Here is a 21355-nt window from a genome sequence, read left to right on the forward strand (position 1 = left end):
CCACAATAAATAAATGAATATATATAAGTAAATAAATAAAACTGGAATCCTGGGAATAAATAGAGACAGTGGCAGAAGTACTGTATATGTGCAGGTAGCAGTGGAGGTGACACAAGGTTACTGATTGTACAGGAGTATGATTACACTTGGGTAGAAACTATTCCTGAACCTGGAGGTGTGCATCCAAATGGACTTTAGTTGCTTCCCAGATGGGAGGAGGGTGAAAAGTGACAGTGCAGGGTGGCTGGGGTCCCTCCTGATATGGTTCACTTTCCTCCGACAGCGTGTAGTGTGGATGTCAAGGATCGCAGGGAGCTGTGTGCCCGTGATCTGCTGTACTGTGTTCACCACACGCTGCAGAGCTCTGCAGTCCTGAGCTGAGCAGTTGCTGTACCAGGATGGATTCCACAGTACACATGTAGAAACTGCACAGGGTTGTGGGGGTCTTTCAGAAGTAGAGGCCCACCAAATCAACAAGCTAATTAAAAGTGCAGGCTCAATTATTGGACACACTCTGGACCCACCAAGAAATGCTAATGGGGCTCCTTTTTGCTGATAATCTGTATGTTGCCCCACTGTGACTGGGACTATCAAGTCAGATGTTCTCTTTCTTTTTGATTTTCTTACTTTTTAGTCATACTGTTGGGACTATCTGTTTGTTTGTTTAAAGCGCTTCTCTAAAAAGCCAACTTTCCCCCGGTGACAAATAAAGTTCACAATACAATACCAAATAAAGATATATAAACCTGTTGATGATTTGTGCCACTAGGCAAAACAATTTTGATCTAATATATATTTGGTTTAATGCAGGGGTCTCCAGCTCCAGTCTTGGAATTCTATGGGGGCTGCAGGTTTTCACAGCTTATACTGTAGTGTGCTTCTCTTGATTTTTTCATTATTTTTGCTTATTCATAACACTTTTTAAATAAATCTGGTTGGAGATTTGAAACCATACAAAAGACCACCTCTGTAAACACAATGTACAGTTTTTAAATGATCCTTTAATCTATCGAAGGGGAAAAAAAAGTTCAACACCTGTATCACCCATGTAAAAAAAACACTTGTCCCCCTAAATTTAATACTTGGTTCTGCCACCTTTAAAAGTAACATCTGCAGTCAAATGCTTCCGGTAACAGGAGATCGGTCTTTGGAATTGATGTGATGAAAGTTTGGTTCACTGTTCTCTAGAAAATTGTTTTAATTCAGACACAATGGAAGGTTTTCTACAGAGGTGGACTTGCTTGGTGCTCCATGTCATTGTTCACTCCAGCTACATACCCCAGTTGTGCTTGAGCTTCAGATCATGGACTGATTCCCAGAAATTCTCATTTAGTGTTTTCTAGTAGATAGACAAATTTCTGCTTCCCTTAGTTATGGCAAGTCACCAGGGCCCTGAAGCATCAAAGCATTCCCACAATGTCACACTACCACCACCGTGTTTGACTGTTGCCACTTCTTGTGGAAAGCTGTGTTAGCTTTATGTCAGTTTCATTGGGGTCCATGTCTTCCAGAAAGTTGTATGTTTGACTCCAGTCCAGAGAACTTTTATCCCAAAAGTTTTGTTAGTAATCAAAGTGTGTTTTGGTCATTGTTAGACACGCCTGTATGTTTCATCCTTTAGCAGTGGTTTTTCAAATCTCCCATGCATACTCCACTCCCCCTTCCCCCAAAGTGCAGCTCCTGTGTTTGTCTGGGTTCTTTTGTGACTTCTTGGTGAGTTTTCTATTTGCTCCTGGAATCATTTTACACTCCTGGGCAGATTTTAACACTGTTCCAAGGTTTTTGCATTTGGAGAAGGTGGCTCTCAGGGTGGATTGCTGGAGTCTCAGGGTTTTAGCGATTGTTTTGTAACCCTAAACCTGAATGATCTATTTCAGGAGCTTTCCTATGATTACGGCATGGTGTTACATGTTGAGAACTTTTAGTCAACTTCACATTACTGTAAAGGTTTTATTTAAGTGATATTTAGCATTCAAGTTTGGGTGTGTCAAGTCTGATTTAATCCATTATTTTAAATTAGTGTCATTGGTTGATTGAGTAAATAAGGGGAGATTACTTTTTCACGTTAGGTAACATTCTTCCCTCAATAAATTAAACATTTTAAAAACTGTGTATTGTATTTTACACGGGTTGTCTTTTGTGTTATGCTAAATTTATTTGACAACCAGGAGCAGTCAAGTGGTATGAATAAGAAAATGGAAAAAATCTCCACATTTCCTGCTTCAGTTATAAAGTCGGCATCTAGAAACATTCTGAGTAGCAAGTCTCCCCTTCAAAAGCAAGGTGCACAAACAGCTCAAAAGCGTGACTTGAGCAAAAAGGAAAGGTGCTTTGGCACCTTGCAACATCCACCCATATTCGCATGCTCCACCACAATAACTGACATAAATGTACAGTCGTTCCACGTAATGCTGTCTGTCGATTCATCAGTGAATATGAATATACAGTATCATTGGCCTGACTGACGCCATCTATCTATCATATCCCCAAACTTTTGAAAATTTCTTTGAAGACCTGAATATGACAGGCAGTGGCCGCAGCTGACAAGAGTTGTGGATTTCAAAGATTCGGTAGCTTGATCCATTGGCTTATTATCAAGCTCTAATAAAATGCCTAGAAAGTACTCTTAATACTTCCACATCAGTGAAGGCTTTATTGTGCTTACCCAATATCCATATGGCATGTAGGGAAGCATGTGTTGCTCTTTCTTTTTAAGCTAGTTGGTGAAATTGTGTTGGCATTATAAAATATATAAATTGGGAGCAATTTATGGCGGGCCTGGTCCATAGAATATTTGCTCTGTAAGAATCTGGCATCAGATCAGATCTATTTGCTGACTTCTGGTCACTGCTGTGCATGTTCTGTACAGTATATGGTAACGTTGATTGAAAAACCACTTCTCTTTTTTCTGTCCACTTGGTTGAAATAATAATAATTAAATATTCAGCAGCCAAATTTTGTTCTGAAAAAGTGTTTGATTTTCTAGGTTTTTCTTTAGCTTCCATTTTAATGCTTTCTGTTTTGAGCATGTGGAATGTTTCATTATAAAACAGATAATTTGCCATTTATTTGGGTTTTTGGAAATAATTTTATCAACAAGCAAACAATGCTAAATTTTGTTTATTTTTTTCCTATAAAATTAAATATTGTTTGGAAAGTTATTTGTGGTTGTTTGGTGTAGGGTGATGTTTCCAATTACTATAGAAAATTCTCGTGATGAAAATAAACACTTAATGTGGCACAATCCTCTCTGTGCAAGTGTATTCAATCAGAATCGTAAAGCAAGCAGCCGGTTACATTCAGGCTTATTCTGCCTTTTGCTTTTCAGTCACTTGCAAAGTGAACATAATTTTTGTGTCGTTAAAGTCGTGTTGTTGAACATCTTTTATTCAGCAAATGACAGACGGTAATGGTGCTCTATTTATTCTGCAAGTGGATATTTAAGAGTGGAAAAAGCTCTGTATTGCATTCAAAAAGGCAAATCAATAGATACGATCAAATAGGTTGTCCTGCTATGCATTGAAAGCTGCTGTAATAATGTGTATATGTGAGAAATCATGCTGGGTCAGCTCTTTGTAATATCGGGGGACTGTAATGCTGTGAACCTATTCATGAATCTGAACAGAAGCTGAGTTTGCAGAAAGGTCCAAGAGTAATGTAGGCATATTTGTAATATATGCCCCATTACATCTCAAAATATGATTATTATAGGTTATTTTCAGTTTACTTTTCTAAATGATTGAAGAAAACATTTAAGGCTTCTGACAGCAGAACACTTACATGATCCATAAAGGACGCATTATAGTGTCAATGGCATGAATGTATTTATTCATTTTTATTGCTTTATGCTGACATCCTAGAACATGGATGCAGTGTGTATTTCTGCAGTATTTGTGATCTCATTGTAGATAATGGAGTAGGTGATTCCATGCTTGGAGTATTTATCACTCATGTTCATTCTTGGTTGATTTTGAGTTTAAATTAGATTTTTCCTAAAGGGAGTAAATATTTGCCAATTTTCAACTCTGAATAACACTTTTTCAATTCCATAATTTTTCAACTTACAGCATTTTTCCAGTTGAAACATAAAAGCAGTTTGTATATTCAAGATGTCTTTCTGTTAGCATATTATTAAGATGAGAGTTCTATTGTATATATTTGCTGTGGTTATAAATACATATCTGCAACAAGAGATTACACTTTTATTAATTGGAAATTCTGCAAAGACAAACATTTAATCCTGTGTTGAATATCTGCTATTTAAAATAACAATATTAAATGTTATGTCTTTGATAGTGCCAATTTTTAAATTTTAGGGCAACTGAGGCCCTGTAAGAATGTCTAGTGGATTTTTAGACAGATTTTTTTTCTCTGATTTCCATTTAGTCTTGCATCCCGGTTAATTAAGATGATTATAAGGTTTATTAATTTGGGCTCGACTGACATTTTGATAAAAAATTGATACTTTTTTTTGAATCAACAAAAATGGGCTTCTTTGTGTGATCTTTAGAGACTGTTCTTCTGTTCAAACACTAAATTTATGCTTGGTCAGTACTCTCTTGATTGACTATGGTGGTTGATTCCTCCTATCAAGCATTTTGTTGCTACCGTAGTTTCTAGTTGGATATTAATTTTCTCTCATTATTATCACTCCTTATCTGAACTTTGAAATGAAATTAAGTATAGTTGTAGCAGCAAGAGTGAAGGAATGACTGTTTGAGAAGTAAAAAAGTTTTAATCTGGAATCTTGCTCGTCAATTTCTGGAGATTACGTCAGGGGAACTCTTCAACTCTTTAGTACAAGTTATACTGTTGGATTGACTCATTTTGTGTACAAATTACGTTAAATAACTCCAATTGCTTTTTTTTTTTTCTGCCTTTTTAGCTCCAGTCTAACCCCAGTGATAAGGAGGAGAAGGAAGCAAAGGCCCAGCTTGTTAAATCTGATGAAATGCAACGTCTCATGGTTGAAGCAGAGACTCACTTGAGCAGAGAGGATTACAGTTCTGCGGTTATTCACCTTGATAAACTAATAGAGGTGAGAGAAAGTGTGATACGTACAATATATATTAATGTTAATGATTTGCTTTTAAATGGTTGTAAACAATGCATGTTTATAGCAAATCTCAGATTTTAAGGATAACTCTGAATCCATAGTTTACTTACAGACAATGTAGAACTTGCTGAAACAAGATTGTTTTTTACCGAAAGCATTTGCTTCTCCACTAACTTCACTGCACAGTAATTCAGGTACTCCCACTTTCTCACTTCTCAGAACGTTAAGTTAGTCACCTGAACTGAAAAAGTTTGGTCAAGGGTATTTTAATTTTTCACTTACCTTTTGAAATTTGTCTAAACTTGATCAAACAGTAAAATCAAGGCAGAAGCATTTTGCTTGTTCCACAGATTTTATTAGTTGGATGTTGGTTTTGCTTTCATTAGTATCTTTTTACATTGAAGCAGTAGAATTATTAATGGCAACTGCAGGCAACATCAGGTTGCAAGAACAAAATCTTCCACAAAAGTAGACTCTACCTGATTATTTAAAACCCTTTCGCAGTGGACAGAATAGTTTCTAAAACTTTTAATTCTCTGGTATGTAACTAGAAATTGATGATCTGTCTGATAACTGCTTGTAAGTGCAAATCCACTTTCATATGAAAAGGATATTTAAAAATCAGAGTTTTTTAAATTTTATACTGTGTTTAGGTGCACTTTTTTGTTGTGAACAAAAACTTTCTTTTTTTGATCATGAAAGTCCTGAAACAAGTTCAAATTGTTCTTTTATTTCCTTTGATTAGCATTTTTGGCTTATCGATAGAGAAGCCCCCTTTACAGCACAGCAGTGTGGAAATGAAAGGAAAAAAAAGCCTGAGGAGAGATGGTGGAGTTTAAATTGAAATGAATTGGTGGAATGCAGAGATCTAGCAGTTAAAATATCTTGCTACTCTGCAGATTTTTACAGTTGATATTTCTTATGGGCATCCAATTGTTGGTCAAGTTATATTCTAGGCCTTAGATTATGTGGATAGTTAACATCATGTAAGAAATTTTAGAAAATGACTACCTAATGTATGCAGTGGAAAAGTAAAGCGTTTTGATAATAATTAAGTTATTTGAAAGATTGAAACAGACAACGGTGTGCTTGTTGAGTGGTGTCAAGCAGTAATATTTGCATCTGATTAGCTCCTTCTTGGTTTCTGTCACACTTGACTGGGTCACAAGAACATTTATTGGTGTCATTCCAACATTGTGAAGCTTCTGGGTCTGTAGACATTCACACTTAAAGGAGTAAAGAGCATAGGTCAGTTTGTTACAAAGTTAGATCTGCAGAACTAATGAGGACTTTACAATCGTGGACATTCCTAAACTTTTTATTTTTTTCTATTGCTGCCTAAATTGGTGTAAAAATACAAGATTTCCATAGCATTATTTGTGCAAAAGTCCCTAATTTGTGGCATTTGTTTTTTGGTGCTTAGCTCCTCTCATAATTGCTAAACCTTTAGGGACCTTACCTTCTTTGTGCATTATTTGTACCAAGCTCTTATAGCAAAGAGTAGCAGTGGCATAAAAATGTCTGCTTAGATCATTAAGAGGCGTGACAGATGTGTAAACCATGTATATCGTTAAACTTTGCTTTTATATTGTTAATTCAACCATTATAAACAATGTACTACTTAATCTCCACTACTTTCTTGGATAGAGACAATTTGTCTGACATATTCATGATGTTTGTAACCAGAAAATGTTCACTTGCCACATGGCTTTTTTGTGTGAATTGTGCAAAGAGGAGTGTGTGCACATTTAATTTAAATTGTGGTTGTTAACTGTAGCTTTTCACTTTTTCAGACTTGTAGTTGGGATGCAGCTCTAAGAGAGCATAGAGCTGATTGTTTCATAAGCCTTGGAGAACTAGGGAAAGCAATCAGCGACTTGAAAGCAGCAGCAAAGCTGAAGAATGACAACACACAAGCTTTCTTTAAAGTCAGTAAGATCTACTATCAGCTGGGAGACCACGAAATGTCACTCAAGTAAGGAATATTGTGTTGCTTAAAGGGAATAGTTGTGTACAGTATATTGCAATTTCAAAGCTTGGTATAATTTGGCATAGAAATTAGAACAAAATAATGTTTGTTTGGGTGCCATTTAAGGAAAATAGAAGCAATTCAGAAGACCGGGTACTAAAAAACAGGGCAATTAAAATGAATGGAAAAGAAGCTAATTAGCAGTAAAAACTGGTCACTAATTTAGAGTAAATGAAATCTGCAAACCAAGTAGCTCATTTTTGGCTGTTTTTTGCAGTGTTTTTTATGAATGCACATCTAAAAACCTGGAAAAATGCAATGCAATATTTGTAAGTCTAGATGAATTACATTTATTTGTTATACTTTAATTTCAATTTTTTATTCACCCTGTAATTTTGACAGAAATGCAAGAGCTTCTTTTTTGCAAAACCTTGCATTGAAGGTTCCTTAACCTGTTGTAGTAGATCACATTTTTTTCTATAAAGGGTTTTTGTTTTCCAAAACTATTGTTTTAAATGCACATTATATACATATGTATGTATGTATGGACTATAAATCTATTTATACTCCTTGGCATTATATGTGGGAGATATGTGTGTGGGTTTTTGTTGTGGTTTTTTTTTTTAACTCGCAGTATTCTGCTTGTTTCAGAGTATCGATCAAAGCCCTTAGATCTCTCTCTCTCTCTCTCTCTGTCTCTTCTCTCTCTTCTCTCTCTCTCTCTCTCTCTCTCTCTCTCTGTGTGTGTACACATTACCAGTGAAAAGTTTTAGAACACCTCAGTTTCTGATTAACTTTTCACCATTTTAGGTCATTCATTGCTTTTCATCTGATTTAAATTTGAAGAAATCTGAGGTGTTGTAAAAGGTTTGACCAGTAGTGTCTATATAGCCAGGTGTATGTATATATATATATACACACAGTATTTACAACTATAATGATCTTGGCAAAGTACAAGTACAGTCTAGTTTTTGGAATTTTTGTAAATAAACTAAGATTATGTTGTCAGTTTGATTTTTTTATGACTGTTTCATATTTGCAGCTCATATCTGAGCCTTTTGCACAACCTGCAGATCTGTGACATTGTATTAAAGCTTATTACTCTTACTCTGCCGTTGGCAATAATAAAGAGAATTTTATGAAAAGGAATTTGTGCTGCTACTAACTTATTGTAAGACCATTCTGGATCTTACTCTTTTTTTTTTTCTTTTTTGTTTCTGTTCCCTGTAACAGTGAAATCCGTGAGTGTCTAAAACTGGATCCAGACCACAAGCAGTGTTTTGGCCATTATAAACAAGTTAAGAAACTAAATAAGCAGATCTTGTCTGCAGAGGAATTGATTCGAGATGAGAGGTAAGAGTGGCGGCTTTTCCTTCGATACCTTGTGATATTTACAAAATATTCACTTGCTTTTAAGATGCATACTGTAAGTTAAATTTTATTGTGAAGTTTTTTTTTTTTTAATTGAAAGGTTAAATAAAGTTATAGATGGTTCTTTAAACTTTCCAAGTCTTTTCTCTAAATTTTTATTATGGCCCAGTAGTGTTTTTTGTAGAATTGGTTTTAACAAGCTGAACAGTCTGTTTTTACTTTAAATAGAGCATTTTTTGCTTTAAATTGATAGGAAGTTGCTTTAATCCATATGCAGTGGATTATTGTTGCTAAAGCTCGCTGTACTAACAACTCTTGAGGCAGACAGACTTGGCACGTGTTGTCATTTAGGGTAGCTGAGTGGTTCTCGGAAGACGTCCCCGTGTTGATTATTTTTTAATTCTTGAAGTAAGAGTAGGTATTTCTATGAAGTTATAAGTGCATTAGCCTCACACTACCTGTGCAACCACTTGCTGCTTGACCTTGAACATGCAGTTATCTTTGCAGAAAATTCAAAAGGAGGAGCCTGACATGCTTTGTCAATCGTAGACTTTGCATTAATAGCTCTGACCGTGTTTGATTTCTTAGTTAACACCTGCTGCAGCCAAACACCACCGTAAAGATTTATAATGTTCTTGAAGCAGGCCATCTTGAGCTAGCCCACCGGAGACTGGATTACTTGCTGATGTTACAAATTTAAGCTCGGGACCAATTATAAAAGCATTTAAAATATTGTCTGCGTTTTATGTGGTATTTTTACATTTTGATATAAGTAGACTGAGATTTACTTCACAAAAATGTAAACCCACTGAGGCACTGAGCGGTGTTTTACAGTTCAGTAATGATCTATTCATTTTTCTTAACAGGTATACTGAAGCTATAAATAAATATGAACTTGTTATGAAGACGGAACCGAATGTACTTCATTATACAATGCTAACTAAAGAAAGAATCTGCCACTGTTTGTCAAAGGTAAGAGTTTTTAATATACCTCAGTATTTAGTATGCATAAAAAAACTTGCTTGAATTTGAGTGGCTTTTAATGCAGCTTCCCACAGTCTTTAACTCATTTTTAATGTTTATTTTTTTTTAAGTATTGCTTTCATTGTGTATATTCTGATCTAACTAACACAAGTAACCGAAAGCCATTTTCCTCTATAATAAATGCTCTGAAGGAATTAAATTCATGAGATAATATTGTTAAGAAGTCGAGTTTTGAATAGATTATTTTGCTCTTCATATAACTCCAGTTCCTCCTTAACTGTGTAACCTGGAAGCCATGCAGAATGTTTTCAAGTCGCAAGCAAGCTGTACGGCATTTTGTTTGATACACTTGTGTGATCTTTGTTAGATTGAATTATTAAAAAGAACATGAATTAAAATAATTGGATAGTACTGAGTTGATGTAGTTGAATTTTGTTTTATATCCCCCACCATTCAAAATGGAAATCAAAATTCAAAGCCTTTTTTCTTTGCAAGAATGAAGAGGCACTTGAAGCAATCAAAGTATGCACAGAAGTTTTGAATTCAAACCCTCAGAATGTGAATGCATTGAAGGACCGTGCTGAAGCGTACATTTTGGATGAACAGTACAAGGAAGGTAAGAGGTGTAGCTTTCATTAGCTTGTAATGAACACAACAATCTGCTGTCATGGTTTGTGATGCACAATCTACTCATTGGTAGACGGAAGGAGAGAACTCCATTAGCGCAAATTTGAACTGATCGTCAAAGTTAAGCAATTTGGCCATGTTACCGTATTCTGTCTTCCTATAGCAAATAAAAGGTGTCAAATCAAAAACCACTTTTAACCAAATACCACTAGATGGCGCTTATTGAGCCCAGCAAGCAGACGCATTTGAATTGGTGCATTACATTAAAGATTAGCTGTTTTTACCCAAATTTGATTAACTTTTCAAACATATTAAATCCTTAATCGCTGTTCTGTTAGGTATACTCAAGTAGTTGCATTCCTGGTGGGTGATTTCTTGATTGATTTATTTTAGTATTTTAAATCCAAGTAATATAATACAGTGCATTTAAACCAGTCAAATTAAGCTCAGTGCTCTGATAACTATCTTGTAACACAATGATATATTTGGTATAGTATGTCACAATGAGCAAGTATTGTAAATTTTAGGTAGCAGCAGTGTGATGTACTGATAACCTCCTGGGAAATTCTTCCCCCACTAACCTCTGTCGGATCTGAGAAAAAATGATGTTGGAGCATTTTAACTTTTTACAAAATGAAAAATTGTCCGCTTTGCAAAGGGGAGACATATGAATCACTTTTTAAGAAAGGGGAAGAAAAAAGAAAACCAAAAAACTGATTGCCCACTTGTTTGCCTGAATGTGTGTGTGCGCTCTTTGCAGTGGTATTTAAAATGAACCCTTTTATTTGCAATTCATATACAAGGGTAATTTTCCCTTCATCTGACATGACTGAAGCAATTTTCGGTTAGCAGTAGATGAACTTCCCGGCTGCTGTTGGATTTCCCTGAAGGACTTGCTTTGCACATTCACAACTCGGAGCCATAGGGTCTCATGCTAAGTTGAAAGCCATCTCTCAAAGAAAGAAAATATTTGGGCTTGCCTGACAACTCCTTCAGTGTCACAGAAATGAGGGTAAAATGCCTTAAGGTCTGAGACCAAGGTGAGGAACTGCCCTATTTATTCCAAAAGATATGTTCGGTCGAAAGCTAATATATCTCGTACCACAGGGCTGCACCTCTTCAGTTACAGAAACTTTGGTTAGTATGGAGGCCAAAACTCATAACTCCAATTATCAACTTATTTTGGCATCACATGCAGCCATCTGCCAGAATGCTGAAGTTTATTTAATTTCATCTTTCAAGTACAGCATTTGAAGCACATGTCCAGTTAAACTAAGGAATGGTGTAAGGAAAAAAACAATCAAAGGCTGGATATCAATCCTGCTGGCAAATTTGTAGTTTTTCTTAAAGAGCCGTGCACAAAAGATCCTCCTTTTTTCTTTTGTTTATGGTTGAAACAAAAGGTTTGATGTGAGTTCTTTTAATTTTTAACACTCCTCATATCTGCACAAGGTATGATGGGGAAAGGATCTGTCCCTTAACATCTCAGAAATGGAGTGGAAGGCAGCCATGCATAGAATACACTCCACCTCCTTATGTGCAAAGCGTTCAATCATCTGACATAAAATTTTTTTATCAAGTGCATTTATCTCGTTTAAAATTGTCCAAAATGTTTCCAGGACAAGATTCACCCTGTGAACATTGCAGTCTAACTCTGGCCTCACTGGGCCACATGTTTTGCATAAAAATGTTTGAATGCTTATCAGAGACCACCTTGGTGTCACAATCACTCCTAGCCCATTAGCAGTTGTGTTTGGAGAACTCGCAGATGGGTTTAAAGTGCAGAAAGACAAATGGATTGTAATCGCCTTTACCTCACTACTAGCACTCAGACTTCTCTTGCTCAACAGAAGACTCCAGGCCCACCTGTTATAAGTAAGTGGGTAACTGATGTTCTATACTATTTTTAAAATTGGGGGGGGAAAAAATAATTCTCACTTAGTGGATCTATTCAAATATATATTTTTAAATATGGTAAGATCTATTTAAGCAAATCTTAGAATATGCTTTTATATTAGGGAACAGGGCATTCTCCTTTCTTTGTTGTTCTGAAAGATTTGTGCTTACTGTTGGCTCTCCTCTCTTTCTCTCAGATAGGACGTCAAATTCTATTTTGTTAAGTTCGACTTGATTCTATGTGATATCTTCCTTGTTATACAAGTCAAACTTGATTATATTTGTTACTTTTTTCAAATAAAAATAATAAATTAGAAAGTTAATCTGCAGGAGGTACAAAATTGATCTTTGTCATTCATTGTTACTTGTTAAGAGTTAAACAGAAGTGCCATTTTATGCAGTTTGTGTGGAACAACATTATAGATAAAGGGAGTGTGTAGCACTGATCCTCAAATACATGCAAGTATCAAAATAAACTGCAGGGAAGATGGAAATCTTAAGTGTTCATTTTAAATAGAGCAAAATCGGAGCACCCACCAACATTATAAATTTAGAATGATTAATAGAATTTGATCTTTTTAAAATCTAGAATATTCAACATGAGGGAAACCGTTTTCACTCATCACCACATAAGAATGAATATAAGTTGAGTTTACTACTGCATGAACTACAACAACATTTTGGGGTAATTTCCATACCGTTTGTGGGCATTTTGTCAGAATAATTACAAGAGTGGAAGAAATTTAAAATGTATTTTTTTGTAGAAAAGTTTTTGTTTTAATGCAGAAATGGATTATTTTGGATTTGTTTGAATGGCTTTAATGGCGGTGGCACCTTTTAACCTGTGTTCTTCAGTATTTTACTCCTGTGAATATCACATGCAGACTTGAGTAGTTTTCAAAAAATGTATTGTGATTAAATTATTATTGTACAAAGTATGTAGAAATATACTCCTGCCTTACAGTCTGGCGTTCTCTTATTATTTGTGGTGTTAATTATAGGAGAGTGTTTTCAAGGGTTTGCTGGTAAAAACATGATCTGTAAAGAGCAAGAGCGGTTTACTCCGCAAGCTGTGGCTAAAGTTCCATTGTCAGGAGTCTGCTGACGCTTTACTAAAGCCTGTCCTTCAGCAGCTTGGGGAGCAACATAAGGGTTCACATTACAGAGGGTGCCAGTCCATTGGACGCAGAAGAGTGTTTTGTAAGATGTCTTTACTATCTGGTGTCTTATGCCAATTTTTCTTGTTTTAGTGTGATGTTTTCTGGCCTTAATTCTGAGTCTCAGAGTGTTTCCTTCTTCCTAGTAATCTCTGGTATTAGTATCTCCTGAAATAATTTTGCCATAACACAATGCTTGCCTCTCCTGTGCACCCCATCATGGTTGAGTCTGGGATACCTCTGGTCTTTTAATAGACCCCAGTGATGGCACTCCACTTTTGGTGAATGTTGTAGTGCAGAAGGCACCGACAATCTTCAGTGTACCTCAGTGAATCCCCTCTCTTAGGCAGAGAAGAGGTCCCACACAGAATTTTCCCTAATTGAGTAGAGACTTGAACCCTTACCTGGAGGAAGACACTGGGGACTTGAGTTCTAAATTTATTCCTCTCTCTAAACCCTATTATAATGGACTGCTGCAGTGAAATCTGCAAAAGAACAGTTTTTTTTAAATAGCACTCACCAAGAATTCCTGTTTTATTCACCCATTCAGCCTAACCTGTCACCATGCCAGTCTCCCAGTAGGAACATCCTTGTCAGCATCAACTAGAAATTTCTCTGGTGATTACAAATGAGAAAAATCCCAAGATCTGTGACAATGCAGGGATTGCAGTGAGATGAGCAAATGAGTTGGGTTTTGGCACCAAACTGTGGAAAATATAAAATAAAGAAGAGTCTTGAAGCATCGTTGCACTGTATGTGAAATTCCGTCATGGCTGTTTGTTTGCACCTATCTGTGGAACCCTCATGTGTCTTCTTCAAAGCATCGTGATAGATTGACAGACTGAAAGCTTCTTTTTATCAGCTTGGTTTATTTGCATAACACGTTCAATATATTTTAATTTTCACCAGTCGGCTTTAGAGAAATGGGATACTCCAGAAACACACCTCTGAATTAAATCTCATCTAAAGTCCCAAAAAACTAGTTAAACATATTAAAAGTCCTAGGTATAGGAAATAAGACTTGTAAGATATGTAAACTGTATTCACCGAGCAAAGCACAATGTTAAATGTTCTATCAATGTGATGTCATTCTAATCTAAAAGTGCTGCTCCAAGTGAATTTGGGGTGTCGTAACTTAACAGGCAGGCAGTTCCAAGGCAGTGAACCTCATTCAGTAACTTAGTTTTTTGCTTGGGAAATTCTGGTCGTCTCTAGCAGCTGAGAAAGACCACCTTGGTTATTACCGTAATCGTTTGCCTTTCTCGCCTGATGTACATCATATTCCATGGGGTGGCTTAGACAAAAAGACAAAAAGAGATGATTCTTTTTTTTTTTTTTTAATCTGTCCAAACCATTTTCCAGTAATTTTAAATTTCATTTATTTCTTTTACATTATATTACCATTTTTTAGTATGGGTTTTGTCATCTTCTGCTACTTATTTATCCATTGGCCTTTGGCTTTAGGATGAAAAGGTGCATTTTAAATGGTTTTTTTTTTTTTTCTTCTTTTCCTAGCTGTGAAAGATTTTGAAACTGCTCGTGACCACAGTGAGAACGATCGTCAAGTAACTGAAGGTTTGGAGAGGGCACAGCGACTTCTGAAACAGTCCGAGAGGCGAGACTACTATAAAATACTAGGAGTGAAGAGGTAAATGCTAAAGTGCTGAAGTTTACTTGCAACACTTTCTTAACATGCATTCATGGTAACTTGCAAAAATAGCACACTAGTTATGGTAAAGAATCCGTCTACACCCAGGGACGCTGAGAGAAGCAGTGGGGACAATGAAGCAAAGTCCGTCTAACGTAACCAGTTAATGAAGCCATTTCAGTTTTAATCTCAATCCCCTCCAAATACCTGGATGTTGCCGGTTCTTTTTTTCAAGCAAATTAACTGAACAATTGCATCCGAGGCAAAAACATCGTGAGATGGCATCAATATGAGAAACAGCAAGCAGACTTTATTTACCTAATGGAGGATGGCAGTAGTCTGCTGCTAACTGCCTTCAGAGTTTACTATTTCAAGATTTGTTTTGAGCCAGCTACAATAGGCAGATGACATGTTGTACAACAGGAAAAAACGGATCTTATTTGAAAATTACACATTCAATTGCTTCCCGTTTAATTTGTCTTCATGCTCAGCAGGAAACTAATCGACTTCCATGTTTAGAAACAGATTTCCTTTGTTAGCCGTTTGAAAGAGATATTGTTGAAATGGGTTTTTACTTCCTTAACTGCAAAGCCTCTGTTTAAAAGTTGGCATTAGTGTTGCAGCCTGTTACATATTCTTGGCTCTAATTCGCCTAATTCTGTTTGAAAAATTCAGAAATGCTCAAAAGAAGGATATTATAAAGGCTTACAGAAAACTAGCGCAGCAGTGGCACCCAGATAACTTCCAAGATGAAGAAGAGAAGAAAAAGGCAGAGAAGAAATTTATTGACATTGCTTCTGCTAAGGAGGTGCTCACTGATCCAGGTAAGTACACTCATGGGAGTTTTAACATAGCAGTTGTTATTTCAGAATTCGCTCAAAGTTTTGTTTTATGAAGCGGGCAGCACTGACATGGTTTTGGGAACTCCAGAGGTTTGAGTGTATTTCTGTAATTCTCCTCTACAATTTCAATGCTAAAGAAGTGGGAGTAACCCCTTTGGGATGTTCCAGATCCACTCATCCATGTCGGATACTCCAAGGTCTCCACTATCTGAAGGTACATCATTTAGCTGCTCTTATTAGGGGCTGATCACAATTGTGTCGGAGGACCTTGGCCTCAAATGTCGGGACCCTCTTACCTCAAATTTGTGACCATTTTTGACTTTGCACGTTGTCTGAATTTCTTTTGCTCAGTTTAACTTTTTCCTTACATATAGTCTGCATAACCATCTCGCTTATACTTTCAACAACATTGTTTTTGTTTTTCGCAGAGATGAGGAAGAAGTTTGATGCTGGAGAGGATCCTCTGGACCCAGAAAGTCAGCAAGGAGCAGGTGGAGGTCAGCACTTTTACCGGAGCTGGAACAACTTTCAGGAATTTAACCCTTTTGGCTCAGGACCTTTCAACTTCAAATTTCACTTCAACTGAAATGGAAAAGCAGAAGGGTAGAGGTTGGAGTGGGACCCCTGCTCATCTTCTCTGGCTGGGTGTTTTGTTCCAAATGGAGGGTCATACCTACACAAGATGCAATTTAGAGCTTCGCTCAATCCAGGCCTACTTTGCTGCTTGTGTGGACCCTTCTAAATAATCTAAACCTGTTTTAAAGTGAGTGAATGGTGATGCCAAAATTAAGACTTTTGACCTTTTGCTGGTTGCCTCGGTGTTGCTGGCTAACACTACTACTGTGCTGCTGTATGCATCTCGGTGGATGTGTTTCCAACCAAAATAAGTCAAAGCTGCTTTATTTATTATAAACCAATATTTTGTGAGCATAGTTAACCAGCCCTTTATAAATCCAAGAGAATTGTTGCACTAGCTACCCTAGTTTAAATACAGTATGCACCAATCCCCCTTTCAGATGGCTCCAATGGTGACAACAAAGAGAAATCCTTCTGAATTTTATATTATCAAATTTTACACACACACAGATCTAAGTTAACTACAATTACAGGACTTTTATGCCGATTTATGTTGGATAGACGTGAATTACTTGTTACAGTTGGTGCCACACATCAGTGTTTGGGTACTTGAGGTCCGTGGCCGGAGAGAGCCACGCCAGTCTTTGATGTCAAGTGTAGATATTCTGTCTTACTTGAGGCTCTGATGCAGGCAGCACATTTATACCGATTCTTGTATTGTTGTACCACTGGCTTATTAAGAAACATATTTTAATCTAATTTAAGACCGATAATATTCACAAAACAGAGTATGGAGAGAACTACTATTGTAGGTGTTCTAACTACAGAATATTCTTTTTGTAGTAATTTACAAATCTACAGCTTGCATTAATTATCAGTTTAGTCCTTTTTACAAAGACAAAAGAAAAAAGTTGTGGCAACATTTAAACGAACTTGAAGAGACACAATTATGTAGGACTCTTTGGAAATGGTACCAGTTTGTGTAATTCCTGTTGACAGACTTGAAATTATTGTGAGGACATGTCATCTTGGTGTGCGTCTCTCCTGTACTGTCGTCATGCTATGTGTGACCATCTTCAGTTTGTGGCTTTTTTTTTTTTAATGATACTTTAAAGGTGAGTACGGTCTTGTCAAAAAATATGAATTTATTAAGATATATGTAAATGCGGCAAAATGTTTTATGTTCTCAGTCATTGTTGGTTTTCTGAACAACTTAAATGTGTGTCCTTGTGTTTTCTGTCACACCCGCGTATTTCTCAAAGTACAGTTCTGAATCCTTGTATTTTATATGTTGAAACTGGGCAAGTATGTATTAGTAATGTTTCCACGGGGTCCACTACCGGACTGTGTGTGCAGCGTCCTCGCACACTTGGAATAAGTCACAGTATGACTTGCTCAGATGTTCAGAAATGTACAATAGAATGTGTGGCCATGTTGTATTAGCTGTTTATTGCCAAATATCACATGTGTTAAGTAAGAGGAAAGTTCTAATGCTTTGTGTATAATAGGATTTGGGAAGGCCCACTTCCAAAAGGAAACAAAAAAGTGTCTAAAGAATTGCCAGTTTGTTCATTTTGAGCACTTTATCATTAAAGTATAGTTTTTTTAATGAAGTTATTTAATTGTAATTTAAAAATTCCAAATTCTAATCATTGTACATGTACTGGGTTCTTATTGAACCAAATTTTCTTGCCTTGGCAGCATTGAGGGTTGTTTTAGCGGTGGGGATGCACCATTTGTTGGCCTCCTTAACTGTAGTTTTAACTTCTGGGTTGTCTTGAATTTAAAAAGCTTTGTAATACAAGTAACTGAATAAAAAGTGAATACATCCTCTTATTAATAACTTTAAAATCATGATATATTTCCACAAAGGCAAGTTCCAAGTGTTCTCATTTTTGGGATCTCGATGTTAAGCATTTCTTGTCAAATCTCATTTTTCTGCCTGTCCTAGAAGGTTTGGCCCAGCCCAAGCCCTTTTGGAGGGTCCGCTCTCGCACACACAACTGTGAAGCCAGCTAGATTAACACACAACAGTTTTTCACCCACAGAAACACCCTGGTAGGCACGGAGAGATCATTCCAACTCCACACAAACGGGATGCTGTATTAGGGAGGTGGCAGCCCCAATGTTACATAAATGGTAATGTTACATAGGATAGTGATACTAAAGCTACCATTTGTTGTTACGTGTGAGTGCGTTTGTGGTCTAACAGAGCGGACACCACTTGAGTTAGTCCTACTGTTGTGCTGCGCTGCTTGACACTCGCCATAGGATTGTAATTTAGCTCTGTGATGTTTCTTGTTGTTCACTGAAGGCGATCTTGGTGCTTACTGACACCTTTACACCTGCAACAGTGCAGTAAACAGTAATATGAGAGCACCTCTCACTTGAGTGACCTACCAGGAGATCATCTGGCCAGAGGGCAATGGAGAAGAATGAAATAAAAACTCCAGCTAGCGATTTTGGGGGTTCGAGGTGTTTAGCAGTAAAACTTCTAGCTAGCTTAGCCCACATGGCTGCTTTCTCCTAGAACTCCTTAAGTGTAGAGAGTACTTAGCATATCCTCCCTTGAGACAAATAGAATTTTTCCACAGAAGTTGAAGAAATATAACTAACCAACAACACTCTAAAATACACACAGAGAATTAAAAAGGGAGAAATCTTTGGACTTTGGTAAAGAGAGCAGTCACAGTGAGGCGTATCGCCGTTGGTATGAGGGGGCCCCCGTAGCATTTCTCGACCCACTTCTGCTGAGTAATTCGTTGGCCAACATTCTCTGTCTCTTTAATGAGGATGTGCAGTATTATTGAGAGAGGCTGGCAGTTTATCTTGATTCTTTCCTCCACTGCTTTGTCAGGAAGGTCCCAAGTGCATCCCACTACTGAGCCTGCCTTTCCAGTCAGCTTGTTGATTCGGTGGGCCTCTCCTGAAGTGACGTTACCAGCCCAGCACACCATGACAGAATTCTAGAAGATGTGAAGGATGACGCTACCCACGTGTATCGTGAGAGGCATGCTGTAATCCAGAGCTGCATTGTAACGCTGTGCAAGTTCCTGATGCCAAAGCATCTAAAGTACTGATCTCGCTTTTTCTCACTCCATCCATTGTAAGAGCTGCCTTCTTCCATTACAAGCTGAAAGGTGGGATGTCTGCCCATCGTACACTCAGTCTGGGCCTGTTTATCGCTCCCAGTGAACACAGCACACGTACCTCAGATAGTGTGGAGGAATGGCTGGCCAGTGTGGACCCATTTGAACCAGGGAGAAGTGTCAAAATCCAAAGGGCCATTGCAGGCGGAAAGTGGACATCCAGCGTTCCTTCAAATACTTGAGCTGGTTTCTGAGTTGGGCTCGGCTCGCCTGAAATGATTTTTCCCAGACTGCTCCTGGAGAGCCACCTTTGACTTTGTGCTGTGACCGGTCTTCTCGTCCATTGTTCATGTTCTCATCATACACCAGCACGGTAAGCCTGTCTTCTCAGTCCATCACAGTTTGTCATCTTCATTTTATGTGACGTTTGTACTCTTGAAGGATGACATTTTAAACTGCCACAAAGTGTCCTTGTCCTTATGATGTGAAACTTTTACCTTCTTGTTCCTAAATTTGTTTTTTTTGTTTTTTTTTTAATTTGTATTTAAAAAAATTCTTTTTTTATACATGCTGGTAAGTTGTTTAATGGAATGACTTAAAAGGTGAAATTGAATTTTTAAATGATGATATGTTTATATACCTTGTACACAGCACCAGGTGTACCTGTTTTGACCCATAAAACAAAATGTTTAGAATTGTAATCCTGCGTTTGCAGCTCCCGCTAAGTGGTCCACACTGTCCATCCTGCTGCTGGCCACAGGACAACCCCACCCTTTGTAGTGTGCCCTGTAGGACCCCTGAGCAGGGCTGCAGTTGGGTCAGTTCTTTTTGGTTGTACCAACTCGCCCATGTCTCATGCACTGCAGCTCACGTTCCCCGCTGCACACACCCATCATCCGGCGCGCATCCCAGCCATTTCAAAGTTAGGACAACATCTGCTGCTTCTCATTTGAGTGCCACAGTTAATTACTGAATTAACAGTTGCTGCTGTGATTACATTCTTGACAATATGGAGCTGCCATTGACATCACTGTTTGTCATCATGCTGTGTGTCGGCTAAGGGGCCATTAGGGAGGTTTTGGGGGCTTGAAGGAGTTTATTTCATGTTCCTCCTGCTGCTGGGGTGGACGGTTGTCACTGTTGGGATCAAAGCCGTCTCCCTGTGATCTGGGGTTCTGTTTTAGAGAGTTCCAGATTGGAAAATGCAAGGAGCTAAAAGCCCATGAGCTGTAGGTAGACTGCTGTCATGGGGACCCGCCTTGTTGTTTCCTTGAAATGTAAAGCAATATCTAATAAAGACATTTATTTTTAAGGCTGGCCACTTGTATTCTGTTCAAGTTTACTGTGTAAGATTATGCTAAAGCCCCCGGCTGCTGTTCATGTGTCTTTTTCTGTATCCCTCAACTTACAGATTTACTTCTAATTCCAAGGTTACAATTGTATAGATAGGGACATTTCAAGTAGTTACAATCTGAAAGGAGAGTAAACCGTACTGTTTAATACACTCGGCCAGGTAGGACCAAATATATAGGTACGCTTAAACTTTTTTTTTGTAGTTGAAGCCGATAAACGTTTTTGGTATCCGTTATTCTTTGTTACATTTATAACAACAGAAATATTTGCTATTGATTTATGTCCAGACATTTTCATTTGTTATATCCTTTAAAATACTGATAGCTTTAGCCTCCTGTTTCATATCACACCCTTTTTAAGACGATAACGAAGATCTTTTTGTGAGGTCTCTACCCTTCTTGACTGTCAGTTTGGCCCACTGGTCTTGTCTTGAGCAAACTGCTCCAGTTCTCTTGGGTTTGATGGGCGCCTTCTCCCAACTGTGACTTTCAGCTCTTTCCACAAATGTTCAGTGGGATTCTGATCAGGTCTCCCAGCAGGCCACTTCAGAGCACCGCAGTGTTTTCTTCTTATCCATTCTTGGGTGCTTTTTGAGGTTCCTGGAGGATGCAATGCATGATCTGTGTCTGAGAAACAGTTTTCTGTCACTGAGCTGCAGGCTTACTGGGAGTTCATTGAGCTCTTCATGGATTCGAGGCAGCAATGCAACCCCAAAATCCAATGTTTTGCAGAAGAGGTTGGTGTTCTGTTCCTTGAAAGCTTTGTTCTGGTGTGGCAGAAATGCAAG

General features: G+C 37.6%; 1 protein-coding gene across 2 annotated transcripts in view; it reads left to right on the plus strand.

The window, feature by feature from the left end:
- Positions 1-20527, plus strand: part of dnajc3a (DnaJ (Hsp40) homolog, subfamily C, member 3a) — a 54850-nt gene extending 34323 nt beyond the window's left edge. For both annotated transcript variants that reach the window (XM_039745400.1, XM_039745401.1), the window contains 8 exons: positions 4886-5038; positions 6850-7031; positions 8259-8378; positions 9263-9368; positions 9876-9996; positions 14576-14708; positions 15384-15532; positions 15979-20527. In XM_039745400.1, coding sequence (XP_039601334.1) covers positions 4886-5038; positions 6850-7031; positions 8259-8378; positions 9263-9368; positions 9876-9996; positions 14576-14708; positions 15384-15532; positions 15979-16136 — 1122 coding nt within the window. In that variant the 3' untranslated portion in view covers positions 16137-20527. The remainder of the gene's footprint in view (positions 1-4885; positions 5039-6849; positions 7032-8258; positions 8379-9262; positions 9369-9875; positions 9997-14575; positions 14709-15383; positions 15533-15978) is intronic.
- Positions 20528-21355: the final 828 nt, after the last annotated feature.

The sequence above is a fragment of the Polypterus senegalus genome, chromosome 2 (assembly GCF_016835505.1).
Source record: "Polypterus senegalus isolate Bchr_013 chromosome 2, ASM1683550v1, whole genome shotgun sequence".
NCBI lineage: Eukaryota > Metazoa > Chordata > Cladistia > Polypteriformes > Polypteridae > Polypterus > Polypterus senegalus.